The following is a 23,634-nucleotide window of genomic DNA, read 5'->3' as shown; positions in this document are numbered from 1 at the left end:
ACACAGCTGATAACACAGAATCCACCAATCATGACTGACCCTGCTCCCCCTCTCTTCACAATGAACTTTGCACACTCCCATTAGATTCTTCAATCGAAAAAGATAGGGGTTTGTGTTGTCTGACCATTATGGAATTATGGAAAGGTATTGTTACCTGAAGTAACTGGAAGTTAGAGTCTAAAAAAGCCCCAGCCGCTTTTATGTATAATAAAGACTGGGATTTTTGACCACTTTTGCAAACTGCTCTTGGTCTCTCATATCTGAAGGATCCTTCTCCCAACAGCAACTTTAAGATCTCTCCACAGCTGTTCAATGGGATTTAGATCTGGACTCATTGCTGACCACTTCAGAACTCTCCAGCACTTTATTTCCATCCATTTCTGACTGCTTCTTGAAGCATGTTTGGGGTCTTTGTTCTTCCTGAAGACCCATGACCTAGGACATAAACCCAGCGACCCATAATCTGCTGGTGACCTTCAGAGTTCATGATGCTTTTCACACAGTCAAAACACCCAGTGCCAGAGGCAGCAAAACAATCCCAAAACATCTTTGACCCTCCACCATATTTGACTGTAGGTACTGTGTTCTTTTCTTTGTAGCCCTCATTCTGTTTTTGGTAAAAAGTAGAATGATGTGTTTTACCAAAAAGCTTTATCTTGGTCTCATCGGTCCATTAGAATCTTTCCCAGAAAGATTTTCACTTACTGCTATACATATTGGCAAACGGCAGTCTAGCTTATTTATGTCTCTTAGCAGTGGGGTCCTCCTGGGTCTCCTGCCATAGCTTTTCATTTCATTCAAATGTCAAGAGATAGTTCGACCTGTTCTGTACGGCCTCGGCATGGACCTCCTGACCCAAACTCCACAGTCACCCCAGCCTCATAGGCATACACGAGGCTGCTAAGTTTGGGTCATGAGATCATGTAAAAACAAGAAACTAATTAAAAAGACAGGGCAAAAGGCCTCCAAACAAGGAAGGGGGACACAGACAGTATATTATAAATCCAAGTAGTAAGATAGGATTTTTTATATATGCAGTCATATCTAAAGCATAATGAACAAAGGAAATTATGCAACTGTAGCAAATTATCAAGAGGAAAGTGCATATAGGCTTTTCCTACCACGATGATAAGTTTTTATAATCAAAGTGCAAGTGCAGTCTAAGTATATAATAAGAATGCCCTCCTACTTATATATGTTAATTGTGCCTGGATTCTGCATAGCCAACCTCAGGTAGCGATCAACCAAATGAGATTGCCAGTTATTGTTTATTACCTAGATCCAAAGGCCACCAGAGGGAATGATGTGTCCTCTCCACACCCGATGCAGTTTCGCCTACGCTTCTTCCTGGGGGGACCTGTACAATTCATACTTCCAAAAGCCACTCCAGCATTCTGCAGTTGGAGTTGATGTCCATTTTGGTGAAGTGGGAGTTGGAGTCGGTATAAAATGGACTGACTCCGAAAATATAGAATAGATTGGGTACAGCAGTACAATGCAGGATGTGCTCTAAATGTTTTCATTAGAATTTGGGAAAGTTATGAAATGTTCTATAAATGTCTGTTCTGTTCCTGATCTAAGGATCTTGGCTGTTAGTTGAAATTAATCAGTGCTGCACTTTATGTACATGCTCAGTAGTGACCAATGCTGTGGAGTCGCAGCGGAGATGAATCAGTGCTGCACTTTATGTACATGCTCAGTAGTGACCAGTGCTGTGGAGTCATAGCGGAGATGAATCAGTGCTGCACTTTATGTACATGCTCAGTAGTGACCAGTGCTGTGGAGTCATAGCGGAGATGAATCTGTGCTGCACTTTATGTACATGCTCAGTAGTGACCAGTGCTGTGGAGTCGGAGTCGTGAAGTCAGTCAGGGAAATTGAGGAGTGGGAGGTTTGGCTTACCGACTCCACAGCTCTGCTGCCCTGTTGACTTGATCTCACCCAGGGTGTATCCCTTTGATACATTATAGGCTGGAATCACTTCAGAAACTAAATTTTATTACTCCATAAAAAAGAAATTTTGGAAAGAGTCTTGATAACAAGCTCATTTTGTGCTTACAGCTCCTATGCACAGCCATATGTCTCCATGGATTCAAATTGATCCAGCAGTCAAGTGTTCCTACACACTATTGGCTTTAGGTGATGAAATGATGATAGAAATAAAGCTCTCTTTTCAGTATGTGATATCAATTTCAGTGGCATGTAAAAGTTTGGGCACCCCCGGTTAAAATTACTGTTATTGTGAACAGTTAAGCAAGTTAAAGATTAAATGATCTCTAAAAGGCCTAAAGTTAGGGATGACACATTTATTTGTACTTTAGGAAAAAAAATAAAAATAAATAAAAATAATATTATATATATATATATATATATATATATATATATATATATATATATATATATACACATATATACACACATACACACACATACACACACACACACACACACACACACACGCACACACAGTATATATTGTCATCTTCTACATTTTAAAAATTACAAAAAGAAAAATGGGCTGATGTAAACGTTTGGGCACCCTGCATGGTTAGTACCTAGTAGCACCTCTTTTGAAAGTATCACAGCTTGTAAACGTTTTTTGTAGCCAGCCAAGAGTCTTTTAATTCTTGTTTAAGGAATTTTTATCCTTTCTTTCTTGGAAAAATTGTTTCAGTTCTGTGAGATGCCTGGGTCCTCTTGCATGCACTGCTATGTTGAGGTCTAGCCACAGATTTCCAATGATCTTGAGATCAGGGGACTGTGAGGGCCAATGTAAGACTTTCAGCTTGTGCCTTTTGAGGTCGTCTATTGTGGATTTTAACATGGGTTTCGGATCATTATCTATTTGTAGAAACCATCCTCTTTTCAACTTCAGATATTTTTTACAGATGCTGTTAGGTTTGCATCAAGAATTTGTTGAAATTTCTTTGAATCCATTCTTCCCTCTACCTGTGACATGTTCCCTGTGCCATTGGCTGCAACACAACCCCAAAGCATGATTGATCCCATCAAGGACAACATCTGCAAAGAGTTTGTATGTTCAACCCGGGTTTGCGTGGGGTTCTCTGGTTTCCTCCCACATTCTAAAGACATACTGAGAGGGAATTTAGATTGTGAGCCCCATCGGGGACTGCGATGATGTGTGCAAACTGTAAAGGGCTGCGGAATATGTTAGCACTATATAAAAATAAAGATTATTATTATTATTATCCATCCCCATGCTTAATGGTTGGTGAGATGTTCTTTTCCTGTAATTCTGTGCCCTTTTTTCTCCACATTTACCTTCGATCATTGTGGCCAAGGAGATCTATTTTCCAGAATGCCTCAGCTTGTGTAGCTGTTCTTTCGCATACTTCTGATACTGAATTTTATGATAAGGACACAAGAGAGGTTTTCTTCTTATGGCTCTTCATGAAGACCATATTTGTGCAGGTATCTCGGAGCAGCAGAACAATGTTCCACAACCCCAGAGTCTGCTAAATCTTTCTGAAGGTCTTTGCAGTAAATCGGTTGTTCTGATTTGCCTCTCTAGAAATCCTAAGAGCAGCTCTCACTGAAGTTTAGCTTAGTTTTCCAGATCTTATCTTGACCTCCACTGTTCCTGTTCACTGACATTTCTGAATTACATTTCAAATTGAAGAAAGGGCAACTTGAAAACGCTTTGCTATCTTCTTATAGCCTTCTCCTGCTTTGTGGGCCTCCACCATTTTCAGAGTGCCAGGCAGCTGCTTAGAAGAACCCATGGCTGCTGTTTTTTTGGCACAAGGTTAGAGGAGGCTGGGTTTTAATAAAGCATCACCTGGCCTTTCCCAACGATGACAGTGAACAAGCCATAACCCTAACAGGCTAACTAAGGTCTGAAACCTTGGTCAAAAGGCCCATTTTTCTTTTTGGAGTTTTTAAAATGTAAAAAATGACAATACATATATTTTTTGCCTAAAATACAAAGGAAATGTGTCATCTTTAACTTTAGCCCTTTTAGAGATGATTTAATCTTCAACTTGCTTAACTGTTCACAATAACAGTCATTTTGACCAGGGGGTGCCCAAACTTTTACATACCGCTGTATGTCAGAATAAAAGCATGGCTGCCTAGAGTAGCACAAACTAATTTTGTGTTCCTAAAACCCCCCAAAAATGTAGTGTATCCCTTTCTATGGAATAAAGAGAGAAGAACATCCTGCGGACACGTCAATAGATTTGGATAGATTCCAAAGACGAAAAGAGCGGACATCTATACTGAGTTAAGTAAATCTCAAGCTGCTCTTAAGCAAAGACATTTTGCAGGAAACCCACAAGCTTTAACTTGCAGGTCTGACTACAGGAATCAGAGAGTAGAATAAAGGCCGCCGGCTGGAAACGCCAGAAAAGGCTGCAGCCTAAAGGCCTCCCTACTGCCACCTAGTGGTGATCGCAGTGTGTGACTGCGCTACAACACTAATCCATAGCAACCAATAGTAGAGAAACTGGTGGGGTGGGAGTACATGGAATTGATAGTGTTAATTTTCTGCGGCTGTCTCCTACTATTCGGGTATGATAGGGAGGAATCAGGAGACTGGCAAAGGCAGGCTTCCCTTAGATAACCCTATAGGAAGCCTAGAGCAGGACAGGGAGGAGGCAGCCCCACTGGCAATGGAGAGGCAGCTGGGAGAGCGTGGACGGCAGCCAGGGAGACAGTCAGCAGCATTACCAGCAAGGAGATCTATAAGAAAGCCAGCACTATAGCAATAAGATGCAAGGCGTATACATAGCCGTTACCTAGTAAGGGCCTGCAATGCATCTTCCTCAACACGCACCATGCAGCTCCTCCCAAGAGGTCATGATGCCAGGTCCTTACAGGAAAAGCTCTAATTCAGCTGACATGTATGCCGAAAGGCTGCAGGATAAAAGTGCAGACTCCATAGAGGGTCGCTGTCGGGAAGGCTTCTTGTTCACCTTTTCTTTTAAATACAGGACAATACACAAAGTCATGGAAAAATAAATGGCAGACAATAACAACAACTACGCTGGGGGGTCCAGAAGATGCTACGAGAGAAGTAGATGGGCGAATGTTCTAGAAGTACATATATGAAGGGTCCACCAGGTCCAATATTTATTTTACTCACTTATATAGCACCATTAATTCCACAGCTTTACAGATATTATCGCTGTCCCCATTGGGGCTCACAATCTATATTCCTTGTCAGTTTGTCTTTGGAATGTGGGAGGAAACCGGAGTACCCGGAGGAAACCCCCGTAAACACGGGGAGAACATACAAACTCTTTGCAGATCTAGTCCTTGGTGGGTTTAAAACCCATGACCCCAGGGCTGCAAGGCTGCAGTGCTAACCACTGAGCCACCGAGCTTCTCTAATATGGTGACATAGCTAAAAAAAAAATGATACAAATACAACAGTTCCGTCAGAATACCAAAAGGTGGGAAGAAGGTTAAAAGCGAACTGCAGAGCCATGGTATATGCAGGCGGGATTCAGTTTACAGACAAACATGCAAAATATTGGAGTCAATGCAACCGTTTCACATACTCAATGGGAAATCTGATGAAAACAATTGTCACCACTAATGGGAACCGAGGAAATCTACGCACACCCTCCTTGCATTCTATGGTTTTACGTATCAGGACATAAACAATAACACCCGGTCATTAAAAGGTGTAAAATGTAGGCAAATACAATCTCAGATGAACTAGGCCAAAATGCAGAAGCAGTGTGTGAATAGTTAAGTGCACCATGACAGTTTCCATGTGAATTAAGAGGGTGAGTAGCAGGCAGATGCCCTTCATTAATATTCCGTCAGCCAGTGTTACCACTCTGATAGAAGCAGAAGTTTGGGCAGTTTGCTGCTTTAGATCATTCAGTCATATGTTCACTAGGACAACCCCTTCTTAATGTGAATGTTTGGCACCAATAAAATAAAAACACCTATACTCACCTCCCGTGCTAGCAGCACCAGCGCTTGCGCTCTCAGGGCTCGTGCAGTTGTTATAAAATGTGAGCCCTGCGTCCAATTAGTGACCATCACAGTCATTTCACCCTAAGGTTTGACTGTGCAACTGCTTAGAGAAAGAGTTTTTCCCAAGGTGACACGTTCCCTTTAAGCAACAATATAAAGAAGAGTGGGCCAAGATTCCTCTAGAACGATACTGGAGTGGCGCTTTAAATGTAATTCCCCTGCCACCTGTCTCATGCTCAACTGCCGCCACCTTCATCTGTTTCCAGAACCGCTCCCGCTGGTCTCCGGTGAAAATCGACCTATCGGAGGCACCAGTGGAGTGGTGCAGAGGTCATTTTTCAATACAAGTCTATGAAAGCATTATTCTTGCTCTCATAGACTTGTATTGAGAGGTTGTGACGTAACTTCTGACTTCCGATGGGACTAGATGGCTTTGCAGGACCGTAGCGGCATCAAAAACAGGGAAGACACCGGAGGGCGAGTATATGACTGGGACTTACATTGAAAACACCACTCTAGCACTAAAGAAGTAAAAAAACAAAACAATACTGAAGTGGCGTTTTAACATGTGGATGGCTGGTGCATGTGTGTCTCGCTTGCCCGGGGAACAGATAGCACTATGACGGAAGCAGTGTGATGCTCTGGGCAATGTCCTGCTGGGAAATCTTGGGTCCTCACATTCATTGGGAGGTTACTTTGACCACCTGCCTGATCATGGCAATGGTATTCCCTACTAGCAGTGCCTTTTTTGCAGCAGGATAATGCCCATGCAACACTACAAAAATTGAGGACCATGACAGGGGTCAAGATGATGACTTTTCCTCCAAATTCTCCAGATCTCAATCTGATTGAGCATCTGTGCAAAGACCAGGGCTGTGGAGTCGGAGTCCATTTTGGTGGAGTCGGAGTCATGAAAATTGAGGAGTCGGAGATTTGGCTTACCAACTCCGCAGCCCCGGAAAAGACAAATCTGATTGTTGGCGGCTGCACCTTGCATCTGACCAGACAAAGGGTCTGATGCCTCATGAGGTGCTGAGGAGTCCATGCCTGGATGTCAGAGCTGGCACAATGGGGACTCACACAATACCAGGCCGGCGATTTTACTGTTCTGTCTGATCGGTGTAAAGGACTGATCAGGAGTTCTGCACTGTTTTTACGCTTTGTAGAAAATCTCCCACATTAATGAGACCCGATCACGCAATTACATAAGGGGGCTACACATTGTTGGACGCTCCGGATGAGTTCCCCAGATATCCCGACTCCAGCAACAATCAGCAATGCCGTTTCTTCCCTTTGCCCACTGGGGCCAATAAGACGCCTGTAGTCCTAGCTGGAATTCAGAGCGCGCCGAGCTTCTATTATGAAGCCGCTCCTTTAGACAGAGGACACTTATGAAAAATGCATAGTGCCAGGGAGCCGGGATGCAGGCGGCTCTATGTATTTTTCATTAGAATCCTTTATCAATATGGTAAAACTATTTGGAGCATAGAGACAGACTGTGTGTGAAAAGGGAAGGGGGAGAAGAGAGGTTGAGTGAGAAAGGGAGGGAGCGTGATAGAAAGACACGCAGACAGCTGTGGAGCCAGTGAAAGCAAGGAAGGCAGTCACAGTGACAGGCTCAAAGAGACAGCCAGCTGCTTGTCAGATTGATATCAACAGAGAAGGAAAAAAAAAAAAAAAGGAGTGGGATGCGGTGAAAGCTTAAAGGAGCCGTATGTGCTAGGTAGACGGTATACCGGACACTGAGGGGCAGCGCAGGCCCGAACAAAGGCAAGAAAGAGACCACAATGGACAGGCAGGCATCGAGGATGTCGGAGAGAGGATGTCGGGCAGGTCACCGGCACCCACGGGAGGAAGGCTCAACATCATGGCAGCGGGACGGAATGTTTACATTCCGCGTGTTTGTAAATAAACAGCGATTCTACATCCACGGCAAATCGTCATATTATATCGAATCAATATATTGTCGGCGTATAGGACGTATGTGTCACAAAGGACAGCATGCAGAATTCTGCCTTATCCGTAATAAGGTCAATGCCGGATTCAGATATTCTATACATCATGCTACAATTCGGTGCTCCCATCAGTCACATCCCCACTATACCTGCACACGGCGTATGTGCGCTACCTCCCACACATTTCCACAGTATTCTTGTGGTTCCCGTTGCTTCTGCATTCCCCAAAGGAACAGAATGTCCTGAGTGGGCTGAAATGTATATATCTCAGCTTTTGCACCAGAGGGGGTAAAGAAGACCCAGCGGGTGGGAAACATGCAAATGCGTCTGAAGATTGATGCTGAAAAAGGGTTTTCATGCAGCTCGAAGTTTCCCGAGCCATACAATTAAAGGGAACGTGTCAGCAGAAAAGGACCTGTTATTTAATTCAGGTTTTAGCGTTAAATGTATATATTTTTTCAAATTTTGGCAGGGGATTTTTCACATTTATACATGCACAATAGCGGCAATAAACTAACTTGGAGCCTTTCTTTTGTATTGAGTAGTGATGAGCGAGTGTACTCATTGCTCGGGTGGTCTCCGAGTATTTGTAACTGCTCGGAGATTTAGTTTTTGTCAACACAGCTGCATGATTTGCAGCTACCAGCTAGTCGGAGTACATGTGGGGGTTTCCTAGCAACAAGGCAACCCCCATATATACTCAGGCTGGCTAGTAGCTGTAAATCATGCAGCTGTATCGACAAAAACTAAATCTCTGAGCACTCACAAATACTCGGAGACCACCCGAGCAATGAGTACACTCGCTCATCACTAGTATTGATGCATCTAATGAGCGTGTGCGAAGGTCATTGTGAAGGGAAGAGAGCTGTGTGACATCACCTATTGTGATTGGTTGAATGTATGTTATCAGGTGGGAATTAAGGCGTGGCCAATTGTTGTGAACCTGACTCTGATGATAAAAAGTGTTTACTGCCGCTTCATTGTCATCAGACGCAGGATTACCTTGCAACGACAGGAAGTAGGCATTTAAAACAGTCCCAGCGGCCAGCGTGTAAACTGAAAGATTAATCATTTTGTTTTTTTTAACAGATAGTGATAAGAAAAAAACCACAAAAAATATAGTGACAGTTAGTTAGTTGTTAGGGGGTCGTAACCATGGATATCTAAGCTACTGCAATGCCCTGCATATGGGGTAAGGGACATAGAGAATCAGAAGAACTATCCTACATTTCTAACTGGAGGTATTTGCTAATATTATGATTATTACACCCAGTACATATTGGGATAGGAAATTGGAGATAGGAACAACCCTTTAAGATATTGACCTTGTGTCATCTACCCAGCCAAGGTAGTGATATAAGATTCAGGATAAGCCAGAAATGTTTGATAAATGTGGATCCAACCTTCTGCACAACATCTATGTGGAGAATAGGGGTCCCCTGTGCTGGGGCAGAATATTAATGGAGAGGCAAATCTAGGGAAATTACAGAAATTGCTAAGCATGTAACCCCCACTATCCTCATAGATGTGGACCCCAGAGTTAGGACTTGAGTGTATTAGACATGTACAGTATATCCTGTGTATTTTCTGTAAAAGTCTCAGTTGGGAACATCCCTTTAAACCCATTTCTTCACAGTCTAAACTAAAGCATATAATCTACAATTTATAGCCAATTAGGCGCCATCTCTATGCCAAAAACTAGTTCTACAGCAGGTGACCATTTCCTAGATTGACTCCCAAGTGTCCCAAGACAACAGATTTTATACAAAGTAAGTCAGTGTAAACAGTGACATTAGGAGTGAGGGTCCCACTGCTCGCAAGCTTACAATCTACAAGGAAATAGGGGGACAAATAGGTGAAGGGTGCAGGGTGTTTCAGATCCAGCAATTGTAATAAATAGGGGTTTTTATATAAAGCTGTATGATCCGGTCTTCAGCCCGTGTATGTAAGTGCAATTATCAAGTGCATGGAGAGTATGGAGACACTGGAATACGAGGAAGCAGATTATGAGTAATATTTAGAAGGATGGAACAGGGGAGAGTTAGGGGAGTTGAGGGGATAGGCTGAGATGTGTTTTTAAAGCACACTTAAAAACGTGGGTAAAGGTATAAGTTGGATCGTCTGGGTTAGTGCATTCCAGAGATCTGGCAGCACGGGAGAAGTCTTGGAGATGGAGGTGCGAGGTTCGGATTATGGAGGATGTTAGTCTTAGGTCAGTTTCAGAATGGAGGAAATGTGTAGGGCGACAGACAGATGAGGGAGGAGATATAAGGTGGTGCAGAACTTTGGACAGCTTTGTGGGTGAGAGCTAGGAGTTTATATTGTATTCTGTGGGCAACCAGTGCAATGACTGGCACAAGGTGGAGGCATCTGTGAAACGGCTGGACAGAAATACAACCCTAGCTGCTGCATTCAGGATGGGTTGGAGAAGAGAGAGTTTGGTTAGAGGGAGACAGATGAGTAGAGAGTTGCAGTAACAGTAGTAGTAGTTTCAGCAGTTTCAAAGGTGAGAAAAGGTCGGATTCTGGAGATGTTTTTAGGATGCAGGTGACATGGGCGAGTAAGTGATCAGATATACAGGGGTTGGACAAAATAATGGAAACACCTAACGTTTTGGCATCATAATCTTCGAACATGTGATAAACATGCAAACCGTGACATATGGTAATGTTTTGTAGTTAATTATTTGTGCTATATGATGTGTATGTAAATGAACTGTTTGTTTTGCATAATTGTAAGAACATTGATGAGAACCTGATACCAATGGCAGACCTCTCGGATTTTCAAAGAGGCAAAATTGTTGGTGCTCGTATGGCAGGCGCTAGTGTAACAGAAAGTGCCCGAATGCTTGGGTGTCAAGAGGTACTGTCTCCAAAGTAATGATTGCGTTTGAAAGAGAAGGAAAACGTCCGCAGCAAAGCACAGGTCCGGCCGAAAGTCAAAGTTGACTGAGAGAGACCGTCGGACTCTAAAGCTAATTGTGAGAGAGGATTGCAAGACCACGGCTCCGAAAATCACTGCTGAGCTCAATGAACACCTACAGAACCCAGTTTCTACGAAAACTGTTAGTCGGGAGCTGCACAAATCTCGATTCCACAGAAGAGCTGCAATTAGAAAACCGCTGCTCTCAATGACAAATGTTTCCAAGCGTTTAGAGTGGTGTAGAAACCTCCAGAATTGGTCCCTCGAGCAGTGGAAACATGTGATATTCTCAGACGAATCATCGTTTACCCTATTTCCGTCGTCCGGCCAAGTATACGCTTGGAGACAGCTGAAAGAAGCATTCCATCCAGACTGCCTTCTCCCAACCTTAAAACATGGTGGAGGTTCTGTGATGATCTGGGGTGCTATTGCGTGGAGATCCGCCGGGCCAATGATATCCCTTCATGGAAGAATTAACAGCCAAGATTATTTAGGCATTTTGGGCGACCAAGCGCATCCAATGGTTCAAGCACTGTTCTCGGAGGGGAACGCCATCTTTCAGGATGATAGTGCACCAATTCATACAGCTAGAATCATTAAAGCATGGCACAACGAACATTCTACTGAAGTTGAGCATCTCATCTGGCCCCCACAATCCCCAGACCTCAGACATCGATTTCCACCGCCATCATCGCTCAAAGAACTGGAGGGTGTTTTAAATGCAGAATGGGCTAAAATTCTTTTGGAAACAATTCACACCTTGTATGAATCCATACCTCGGAGAATTGAGGCTGTAATCACCGCAAAAGGTGGACCTACACCAGATTAAACTAACTTTTGTTGATGTTTAAAGGTGTTTCCATTATTTTGTCCAACCCCTGTAGGTAATAAAGGAAAGTTGAGAGTCAAATATAACCCCTAGGCAGCGGGCGTACTGCTGGGGAGCTATGGTGGAACCCTCCAAGGTAATTTCAATGTCAGGTAGAGTTAGGTTACTAGGAGGAGGAAACACAAGAAGTTCAGATTTGGAGAGATTCTGTTTTAGATATGGGGAGAACATTATATTAGAGACAGTGGACAAACAGTGCTTGGTATTTTGTATAAGGGCTCATTTCCACTTGCAAGAGACAAAACGGTCCGATTTACAGACTGAAAAAACGGAGGAAAATCATGCGATTGTCATGCGATTTTTTATCGCAACATCCGTATGACATCCGTATTGCTGTCCGATTTTTACGCACCGGTGTCCTTTGAAAAGCCGGCAAATCAGTGCTGTGTACAGTAAAAATCACACTGACAGGTTAAAATAGAATAGATATATACACATAGAATGTGTATATATACATATATATATGTCAGTGAGACACCTATATATGTATATCTATGTTTAATGCAGCGCTAGATAGCCTAAAAGTCGCTAATTCAATTGCCGGCTTTTGCTCTCTCCTTCACAAACCCGACAGGATATGAGACATGGTTTACATGCAGTAAACCATCTCATATCCCTTCTTTTATTACATATTCCTCTTCACTAATGTAACAAGTGTCTGTGTGTCAAATTTGGGGGCTCTAGCTATTAAATTAAAGGGTTAAATCGCTGAAAAAATTGGCGTGGGCTCCCGCGCAATTTTCTCCGCCAGAGTGGTAAAGCCAGTGACTGAGGGCAGATATTAATAGCCTAGAGAGGGTCCATGGTTATTGCCCCCCCCCCCCCCCCGGCTAAAAACATCTGCCCCCAGCCACCCCAGAAAGGGCACATCTGGAAGATGCGCCTATTCTGGCACTTGGCCTCTCTCTTCCCACTCCCCTGTAGCGGTGGGATATGGGGTAATGAAGGGTTAATGTCATCTTGCTATTGTAAGGTGACATTAAGCCAGATTAATAATGGAGAGGCGTCAATTATGACGCCTATCCATTATTAATCCAAAAGTAGGAAATGGTTAATAAAACACACACATTATTACAAAGTACTTTAATGAAATAAAGACACAGGGTGTTGTAATATTTTATTATTCTCTTAATCCACCTGAAGACCCTCGTTCTGTAAAAAAGTTAAAAAAAAAAATCAACAATATCCCATACCTTCCGATGATCAGTCACGTCCCACGATGTAAATCCATCTGAAGGGGTTAAATCATTTTACAGAAAGGAGCTGTGCTAATGCAGTACTCGTGGCTGTAAAACCCTGGGGAATGAATGGAGTGCAGGGGAATGTCCTGTAGTTACCTTGAGTCGCGGTGATGCGCCCCCTGCTGGATGTCCTCATATGTGTTGTGAATTCTGTTCTCGGACTCCCTCCTGTGGTCATGAATGGTACTTTGGTTGGTTCTGCTCTTGGACTCCCTCTGGTGGCTTCGAGCGGAACTGCTGGTCACTGAGGTTGGCTTTATCAGCTGCTCTCGTTTATTGCTATGCTGCTTCCCTATTTAACTCCACTCAGATCGTTACTTGATGCCAGCTGTCATTGTTTCAGTATTGGTTCAGATCTCTCTTGGACTTCTCTGAGGACCTGTCTACTCCAGCAGAAGCTAAGTCTTTGCTAGTTCATTTGTTGTTACTGCTAATTTCTAGTCCAGCTTGCTATCATGATATTCCCTTGCTAGCTGGAAGCTCTGGGGTGCAGAGTGGCACCTCCACACCGTGAGTCGGTGTGGGGAGTCTTTTTGCTTACTCTGCGTGGTTTTTTGTAGTCTTTTGTGCTGACCGCATAGATCCCTTTTCTATCCTCTGACTATTTAGTGAAATCTGGCCTCCTTTGCTAAAATCTGTTTCATTCCTGTGTTTGTGACTTTCCTCTTAACTCACAGTCAATATATGTGGGGGTCTGCCTTTACCTTTGGGGAATTTCTCTGAGGCAAGGTAAGGCTTCTATTTCTATATTTAGGTGTAGTTAGCTCTTAGGCTGTGAAGAGGCGTCTAGGGAGAGTTAGGTACGCTCCACGGCTATTTCTAGTTGTGTGTGATAGGAGTAGGGTTGCGGTCAGCAGAGTTGCCACTTACCCAGAGCTAGTCCCGATTTTGAATTTACTCATCAGGTCATTCCGGGTGCTCCTAACCACCAGGTCCATAACACATATGAACTCGAGCCAAAGTTCCCACGCTCGAGTTCATATGAGGACATCCAGCAGGGGGCGCATCACCGCGACTCAAGGTAACTACAGGACATTCCCCTGCACTCCATTCATTCCCCGGGGTTTTACAGCCACGAGCACTGGCTGTAAAATGATTTAACCCCTTCAGATGGATTTACATCGTGGGACGTGACTGATCATCGGAAGGTAAGGGATATTGTTGTTTTTTTTTTGTTTTTTTTTACAGAACGAGGGTCTTCAGGTGGATTAAGAGAATAATAAAATATTACAACACCCTGTGTCTTTATTTCATTAAAGTACTTTGTAATAATGTGTGTGTTTTATTAACCATTTCGTACTATTGGATTAATAATGGACAGGTGTCATAATTGACGCCTCTCCATTATTAATCTGGCTTAATGTCACCTTACAATAGCAAGGTGACATTAACCCTTCATTACCCCATATCCCACCGCTACACGGGAGTGGGAAGAGAGTGGCCAAGTGCCAGAATAGGCGCATCTTCCAGATGTGCCTTTTCTGGGGTGGCTGGGGGCAGATGTTTGTAGCCGGGGGGGCAATAACCATGGACCCTCTCTAGGCTATTAATATCTGCCCTCAGTCACTGGCTTTACCACTCTGGCGGAGAAAATTGCGCGGGAGCCCACGCCAATTTTTTCAGCGATTTAACCCTTTAATTTAATAGCTAGAGCCCCCAAATTTGACACACAGACACTTCTTACATTAGTGAAGAGGAATATGTAATAAAAGAAGGGATATGAGATGGTTTACTGCATGTAAACCATGTCTCATATCCTGTCGGGTTTGTGAAGGAGAGAGCAAAAGCCGGCAATTGAATTAGCGGCTTTTATGCTATCTAGTGCTGCATTAAATATAAATATAAACCTATTCTATGTGTATATATCTACTCTATTCTAACCTGTCAGTGTGATTTTACTGTACACCGCGCTGAATTGACGGCTTTTCAAAGGACACCGGTGCGTAAAAATCGGACAGCACTCGCATGGTGCGAGTGCTGTGCGATTTTTTTCTCGCACCCATTGACTTGCATTGGCGAGTCTCGTCCGAGAATCGCAGCAATACGCAGCATGCTGCAATTTTTTTCTCAGTCCGATTTCGGCTGTGAAAAAAAATCACAAATGAAAAGACACCTATTGAATAACATTGGTCCGAGTGCAATCCGATTTTTTATCGGATTGCACTCGTGCGTTTTCCTCGCAACCTTGCAAGTGGAAATGAGCCCTTAGGGTGAGGGTGATGTCAGGGGAAGAGGTGTAGCATTGGGTGTTGTCAGCATAGTGCTCTGTTAGTCCGACCAGCACAGGTATGTCTATGTTCACACTTTGTGTTTTTTTTTTGTTTTTTTTTAAGATGCAAATAAAAGCTGATGTTTAGAGTAGCAGCAAAAGCTATGAAATGTCAGATCTCTCACGCACGCACTTGGCTTTTTTTCCATACCGAATTGAAAAATTGCTGTTTTTTTCATCTTCAGCATGTCACTTCTTTCAGCGTTAACCTAAGTGTATACAACAATAACGAGGCAAAAAACAGGACGCATATTTTATGTAGTGTTTTTCCTACTAAGAGATGCAGAAATTTCTGCACCAAATACCCTTGGTTAACCCTTAACATACAGAAGTGGTGCATATGTTTCTATTATACTTTTCCTCTGATTGTTCCACTCCTGGTTTTGGCTTAGAAATACTGATGCAAAATACTGACCAAATACGTGGTTGCACAAGTCCAAAGAGGGAATTGAGACAGATGTCGCTAGATAATCGTAGACAGTGTCCAGGGTCCTCAGTTTTAGGCTTTGATACTACAGTAATGGTGACCCACCGGACTAGAAAGGTGTAATTAAATACCAAAAGGAATTGGGGGGGGGCGTGGCCTAGCAGGAGATGTGAGAGGACGTGTGCCGGACCTCTCCCGCTGCCTGAACGGTGATCCGGACATATTAGAGGCGCCGCCGAACGCCAATTACCGGTGGAGAAGTTCCTGAGTACCTGGGGAGCGGTGAGCACCAGCCGCACAGCGCGGAAGCCACAGAATGACGCGCAGGAGGCAGAAAGAAGTTAGGATGGCGGGCAGCACGCGCTCCCAAGATGGCGCCGACAGCGCTGTGGAAGAGGCGGCAAAAGCAAGCGCTGCCTGTCAGAAGCGGCTGGAGGTGATCGCCAGACTGGAGCAGTTCGCCAGGACAGAAGGTGCAGTACAGCTGATGCAGGGAGCCGGTGGAGAGGGGACAGGAGGAGCGGCGGACTCAGGGGAGCAGGTGTGTGAGCAGGCTGGGGCACAGGCAGAGGGGAGGATGAGTGGATCTCCCTTAACACCCATCAATGTACCAGTTATGAGAAGTGCCTCACTGACTGAATTAGCTGAGCTGACCCCTGAATGTGCTGCTCAAATGGGGGATGTATGCGCTGATGGGACTGGGGAGCCGACCCTGAAAGAGATCTTTTCTGCAGTATTATTCTGCAAGACTGCATTGACGACCCTAACTGTCCAGGTGGACGACCTGAAAGGGGAGGTTACCTCTTTTCGCTCAGCTATGCATAAGATGGAGGGGAGAGTTGAACTGTTGGAGGAACGTGTGGGAGGTGCGGAAGATCAGATTGCTGAACTGACAAAAAGAGAGAAAAAATATGTCCAGCGCATAGCGGAGTTGGAGCTTAAAACTGATGATCTGGAGAATCGTTCGCGCAGGAACAACTTGAGAATTATTGGTGTGCCAGAAAAAGCAGAAGGAAACAACCCCACTGAGTTTATAGAGACATGGCTGAAAACTAAGGTTGGAGGGGACAGTCTCACTAAACTTTTTGCGGTCGAAAGAGCTCACCGGGTACCGACCAGACCTCTGCCCCCTGGCTCCGCCCCACGGACCTTTCTAGCTAAAATCCTAAATTACAGAGACCGGGATATTCTGCTAAGGAGGGCCAGGAATATGGAGGAACTGTCTATCGACGGCAACCGAGTATCTATATATCCTGATTATTCTACAATTGTACAGAAGCTCAGGATGAATTTCGGAGAGGCTAAAAGACGCTTACGCGAACTGGGTCTGGTTTATTCCATGCTGTATCCGGCTAAATTACATGTGGTGGCCATGGACAGGGTCCACTTTTTTCAAAATCCTGAAGAAATATCACATTGGCTAGACTTGAATGCAAAACGTATTGGAGCAGAAAAGACCCGCTGAGGAGGGTCAAATGTGGTCTTCTGGATATTGTGATAGGTTGGGAAAAGAAACTTGAGTTGAGGGTTAATACTGATTTGCTACTAAAAGAATTTGATGTATGGTTCTTGTGCGTTAAGGTTGTGTTCGACGGCGCAACTGTTTATATATCCTGTTTTTAAAGGGCGGGGGGAGGAACGACTGGAAGATAGTGGGAAATCTACTGGTGGTTGGTATCGGCTTCTGAGCCACTGCTGGGATAGTAACAGCGCGTTCCCCTTTCTCATACAGAGAGGGAGTAGGAGATTGTACGTTGTCTGTTATAACGTTTTGGGGGAGGAAGTAATTGAGGGAAGGGAAGGGTAGGGTTAGGGGTCATTTTGTAATAATGAGGGATTGGGGGGGAGGTTTGGGTAAGAGGGCTCAGTTTAGGGGGGTAAAGAAGACCAATGGAGAGAAGAAGAGAAGGTTAACTACTAAGCAAAATGATGGGAGATAGAGTTAAAATTTTGAGCTGGAACATTAGAGGTCTATCCAATGATACAAAACGGAAGGCTATTTTGCAATATATTGTAAAACAGAGACCCTCGCTGGTGTGCCTTCAAGAAACTCACTTAGTAAGGGAAAAAACTGGTATATTACAGAAAAGATGGGTGAGGAAGGCTTACCATGCGACATTCTCGGCCTATGCTAGGGGAGTGTCAATCCTCGTGCATACAAGCGTACCGTTCGAGGAGGTAGAGGTGGTAATAGATAGTGATGGACAGTATGTATTCCTTGTATGTAAGGTGTTTGCTAGACTGATATGTGTTGTGTCAGTGTATATTCCTCCACCGTACTCAGGGAAAAAACTACAGGAAATCCTAAATATATCTGGCAGGTCGGGAGGAGTTCCATTACTCATAATAGGGGATGTTAACAATATTATTGACGATCACTGGGATAGGGGGCAACATGCTATATTGAGGAAGGAGGGGAATTTGACAGCGTTCGGTAGTTATTTGAAAGAAGTGGAATGGAAAGACTTGTGGAGAGTGCGTAATACTGATACATACTGTTTTTCATGCTATTCAGCGACATACGGCTCTTTATCTCGTATTGACATGGCCCTAGGTAATGAAGAAATGGATAGGCTGGTACAAGAGGTGAATTATTTGCCTAGAATAGTGTCCGATCATAGTCCAGTGATGGTAACACTGCAAATTGAAGGCCTTGGGGGAATGGCTAAATTGGGTTGGAAGATAAACCCCTTTTGGTTTCAAATTATTGATATGGGGAAGATCGGGGAAGAGATAAAGGAATTCTTTAAATTTAATGATGGTAGTGCAGCGAAACATGTGGTTTGGGACACCATGAAGGCTTATTTGAGGGGTATATTAACTAAAGAGATATCTAGGCATAAAACACAAACAAGGGAATCTGATAAAGTGGTATTGGAGGAATTGAGGGCAGCGGAGGCTGCATTAAGTGGTATACGTTCACAGGACACCATGAATCGTATGAAAACGGCTCAGGAGGAGGTAAACAAATTACATCTACGCAAAGCAGAGAGGGCGAGAGCTTTCCAAAGAGAGGCCTTTTACGTGGAAGGAGAGAAGGTGGGTCACCTTCTCTCAGTGGTGACGTCTGCACAGAGGGATCCGACACATGTACATGCTCTAGAATTAGAGAATGGAAGTATCGTAACAAAGGGGGTATATAAATCAGCTGGAAGAGTATAACCCATAAATATAAAACGTAACTTTTACTATTAATGTTAAAATGGACAAACAATACATAACAAAGGAAGGTGCTCACGCCGAAAACAGTGCACAGTAAAAAACTGGTTGGATCTCACCGATTGAAGACAGAGGGTACCTACATCGATGAAAGTGGGTCCCAAGGAGGGTGCAGTATCAGTAGAACCATAAGAAAATAGGGACGGGGACCTGTTTGCTACTCCCCTGTCGTGCCCCGGCTATGACTCCTGCCCTTACAAGGACAGGCCCGAGTAAGTCCTACTATGGACACCCCCCACCAAATATCCTGTAATAAACGCCTCCCAACGCGACCGGAGAAGAAACGAATAATTGAGAGATTGTGATAAAAAGTTACAAATACTGTAATATGTATGTATTGTTTTTTTTTGTTTCTTTTTGTTGTTTTCTCTTCTTTCCAGGAGTAATGTTTGGTCGGAGATGGGTCTTCAGAAGGGAGGGGGGGGGGGAAGGGAAGGGTTGTTTCTTTTAAAACAAAAACACAAATGTACCCTGTTTATTTGTATGGATACTGTTGTATTTATTATGTACAATAAAAATATCTGATTAAAAAAAAAATACCAAAGGAATAGCATGGAAGGTGCAGATGACCAGCAGATACTCGGCTTTCTATGGTATCTAATTAGACCCTTCTATTCCCGTGAGGCGCCATTGTAAAAAACAGTACAAAAACCTGTATGAAATTATAAGTACCGTATTATCGAGGACATTTCACCCACCTGCACGCCCTCTCCTGTGAGGGCTGAACATGACTGGATCTGCCAGACTCTGTCCCTGATTGTGTGCAAATTTAGGCCTTCTGCTATTTCGGAGGCCGGTGCGGCCGTCAGTAAATCCTGCTTATTAGCAAAGATCAGCACAGGGACTCCGCTCAGCTTCTCTTCGTCCAAAAGTTCAGCTAATTCCTTAATATTAAACAAAAAAAAAAGGCAAGAGATTTGTGGCAGGTGATTTGCTCTGTTGGGTCTATGTATCAGATGCGCCCCCAAACTACAAGCCCATTATCAGGAAATATGATCCGGCATATTAGCCAGTTTGGAGAACTGCACCATCCAGGGAGGTCACATAGAAAAGTCTGAAATGGCGCGATCAGGGCAATGATTCCGAGCTATGACTGTGGTACATATGGAAAGATCACATTGGTGAGGTCGGATCTTGCTCTCCCACGGATGTGTAGAATGGTTTCTATAAAGCGGTCAAACCCCTTTAGCACAGCTCAGTAAGAGACGAGGGTTAGGGTATGTTCACACAAGGTATTTTTGCAATTATTTTTCTTGGTTAGTTTTTCCAGTCCACAAAAACACTGTTTTACGGTACCAACAAAGTGAATGAGATTTCAATAATCTCATTCACACACTATTTTGTTCCTTGCGTTTTTTAAATGTGCAGCACGTCAACTCTTTCAGCATTTTTGTAGCACAAAAAGAAAAATTCCAGCAACATGAATCCTGAATCTCAGTTTATTAAACAGGAAAAAAAACGCCATCCAAACCCAATAAGAAAGCAGACACATTTCAGACACTCCTTATGTAAAAGAGAAAAAGAAAAGAACTACATAATAATATGCACACCAGAAATATTTAGAAAAACATATCAATATTTATTAGGAAACATGGACAAACATTAAAACCATTTAAAAACTGCAATGAGTAAGGACTGTGTCTGAAACGCGTCTGCTTTTGAATAAGGACTGTGTCTGAAACGCGTCTGCTTTTTTATTGATGTTGGATGGAATTTTTTTTCTGGCTTCTTTCTATTTACTAAATCAATATTTCAGGATTCATGTTGCTGGTATGTTATTTTCTTTCTCTGTTTCAATTAATATACTAGAAGGTTTCCGTGGATCCTGAATCAAAGGTGAGCTTACCTTCCCTTGGTTTTTTTTTTAATGCAAAAAAAACAAAACAAACAAAAAAATACATAACCACATGTGCAATATACACAGTGTTTTTCCCATCACTGCTCTGGTTTCTGGTGCTGAAAAAATGCTGCAAAAACACAATGTGTGATCATGCACTTAGACGTGGTGGATGTCTAAATACTAACCCTTTATTACCCCAGAGGAAAAGCTTTCCAGGAGTGTCCGGCAGCTTTGTTGCGGCCTTTTTCTGCAGCACATCTGCACAGCTGGGAGTTTAGGTGCACTACCTAAGGCTCATGTGGCCACTCAGGCAAAATACAGCAATGTAGGAGCCCTGTATCGACTCAACCCATGAGGGGGATGTGCTGTTAACCAAAAAAGAGCTTGCAGGGTTTGAACCAAGATATGACGTTATCCCCTATCCCCAGGATGGGTAATAACGTCCCGGTTGCTTCTACTCTTAATACTGGGTTTGACATTTTTCATCATGTGACCGCACCAGCCAATTACAGACTGCAGAAAACAAAAAAGTGAGGTCACCACTATGGTCTGTGATTGGCTGAAGAAGTCACATAAAGAGGAATTCATAGCGGCCAGGATTTAAAGACCAGGTTGTGGCACCTGGGAAGCGGTGCATGAGCGGAGCGGAGGGGAGAAACAGTAAGCTGTGCATTTGTTATTTTATACTATTCTACGCTTTTGGTTAAAAAAAAAAAATGACAATAGAGGTTGATTTTGTAGCAATCGTGGGTCATGTAGGCATCTGGGATTTGCTACATTAGAGGGTATATGTAGTCTGTTGTACAGTTAGATTTCCATCTGTACTTGTGGCTGTGATATCAGAGTAAACGGGTAAAGTAATAAGAAATAAGACTGAAAAAGCAAAAAAAAAAAAAAGTATCAAATATGACAAAAACATAACTAAAATGTCTGAATTGTGTGTGTGAATGATTAAAGGAAAAATTGTGGATTATTAAAGATGGGTTTGATATTACTATGATACCGACGATCTATCACCTGGATAGGTAGGCAATATCAGATTGTGGGATCCGTCACCCAGCACCCTTACTGTTCAGCGTCACCAGCACTGGCAGAAGCCAGGAGTAGATAGTTTGGTGGATCAGTAGTGTCGGCGGCATTCACACTGTTTAATGGCTGCTACAGATTTGCTACGAATTAAATGAGTAAGAGTGGATCTGCTGCACCCGGCCGAGAGATCCACTCTACAATGATGACATCCAGCCACTGCAGGAGATGGTTGGTAGGGGGTCCAGAGTCAGACTCTCACGGATCTGATATTGGTAATTTATCCTGAAGAGTTAAAGGTACTTTCCTTTTAATTAAATATCTCTCCTTGCTGCAGTTCGCTATAAAAAAAACTAAACGCTACACTCACCTTTCCCAGATCAACCATTGAGTCTTTGCCGCCATTCCTAGTTACTGGCTTTGGCTACAACGCTGACATCATGTCAACTGTGCATATGCCATTGTGAGCTCATCAGCTCTGAATGCTAAGCTCACGGTTTGGCTTCCACTACATCAAGGAAATGTCAGCGCCACAGACAATGCCAGCCACCTTCAACAATGACAGAGACTCACCGATAGAACTGGGGAATGTAAGTACAGAGACTCACCAGTGGAACCGGGGAAGGTGAGTACAGAGACTCACCAGTGGAACCGGGGAAGGTGAGTACAGAGACTCACCAGTGGAACCGGGGAAGGTGAGTACAGAGACTCACCAGTGGAACCGGGGAAAATGAGTACAGAGACTCACCAGTGGAAATGGGGAAGGTGAGTACAGAGACTCACCAGTGGAACCGGGGAAAATGAGTACAGAGACTCACCAGTGGAAATGGGGAAGGTGAGTACAGAGACTCACCAGTGGAACCGGGGAAGGTGAGTACAGAGACTCACCAGTGGAACCGGGGAAAATGAGTACAGAGACTCACCAGTGGAACCGGGGAAAATGAGTACAGAGACTCACCAGTGGAAACGGGGAAAATGAGTACAGAGACTCACCAGTGGAAATGGGGAAGGTGAGTACAGAGACTCACCAGTGGAAATGGGGAAGGTGAGTACAGAGACTCACCAGTGGAACCGGGGAAGGTGAGTACAGAGACTCACCAGTGGAACCGGGGAAGGTGAGTACAGAGACTCACCAGTGGAACCGGGGAAGGTGAGTACAGAGACTCACCAGTGGAACCGGGGAAGGTGAGTACAGAGACTCACCAGTGGAACCGGGGAAAATGAGTACAGAGACTCACCAGTGGAACCGGGGAAAATGAGTACAGAGACTCACCATTGGAAACGGGAAGGTGAGTACAGAGATTCACCAGTGGAACGTTGAAGGTGACTACAGAGACTCACCAATGGAACCGGGAAGGCGAGTACAGAGACTCACCAGTGGAACCGGGGAAGGTGAGTACAGAGACTCACCAGTGGAACCGGGGAAGGTGAGTACAGAGACTCACCAGTGGAACCGGGGAAGGCGAGTACAGAGACTCACCAGTGGACCCGGGGAAGACGAGTACAGAGACTCACCAGTGGAACCGGGGAAGGCGAGTACAGAGACTCACCAGTGGAACCGGGGAAGGCGAGTACAGAGACTCACCAGTGGAACCGGGGAAGGTGAGTACAGAGACTCACCAGTGGAACCGGGGAAGGCGAGTACAGAGACTCACCAGTGGAACCGGGAAAGGCGAGTACAGAGACTCACCAGTGGAACCGGGGAAGGTGAGTACAGAGACTCACCAGTGGAACCGGGGAAGGTGAGTACAGAGACTCACCAGTGGAACTGGGGAAGGTGAGAATAGAGACTCACCAGTGGAACCGGGAAGGTGACTACAGAGACTCACCAGAGGAACTGGGGAAGGTGAGAATAGAGACTCACCAGTGGAACCGGGAAGGTGAGTACAGAGACTCA

The 23,634-nt window shown here is 44.1% G+C and overlaps 1 protein-coding gene across 3 annotated transcripts in view; it reads right to left on the bottom strand.

Annotated features, from left to right (window-relative positions):
* ARL3 (ARF like GTPase 3) overlaps nucleotides 1-23,634 on the bottom strand; it is a 63,877-nt gene that overhangs the window by 18,254 nt on the left and 21,989 nt on the right. For all 3 annotated transcript variants that reach the window (XR_013214485.1, XR_013214484.1, XM_077258659.1), the window contains exon 5: nucleotides 19,570-19,755. Coding sequence is in view for 1 of the 3 variants with exons in the window: in XM_077258659.1 (XP_077114774.1) it covers nucleotides 19,570-19,755 (186 nt within the window). In the remaining 2 variants the exon portion in view is untranslated. The remainder of the gene's footprint in view (nucleotides 1-19,569; nucleotides 19,756-23,634) is intronic.

This window comes from Ranitomeya variabilis, chromosome 4, assembly GCF_051348905.1.
Source record: "Ranitomeya variabilis isolate aRanVar5 chromosome 4, aRanVar5.hap1, whole genome shotgun sequence".
Taxonomy (NCBI): Eukaryota; Metazoa; Chordata; class Amphibia; order Anura; family Dendrobatidae; genus Ranitomeya; species Ranitomeya variabilis.
The sequence above is the reverse complement of the archived record's forward strand: the minus strand, read 5'-3'. Positions and strand labels throughout refer to the sequence as shown.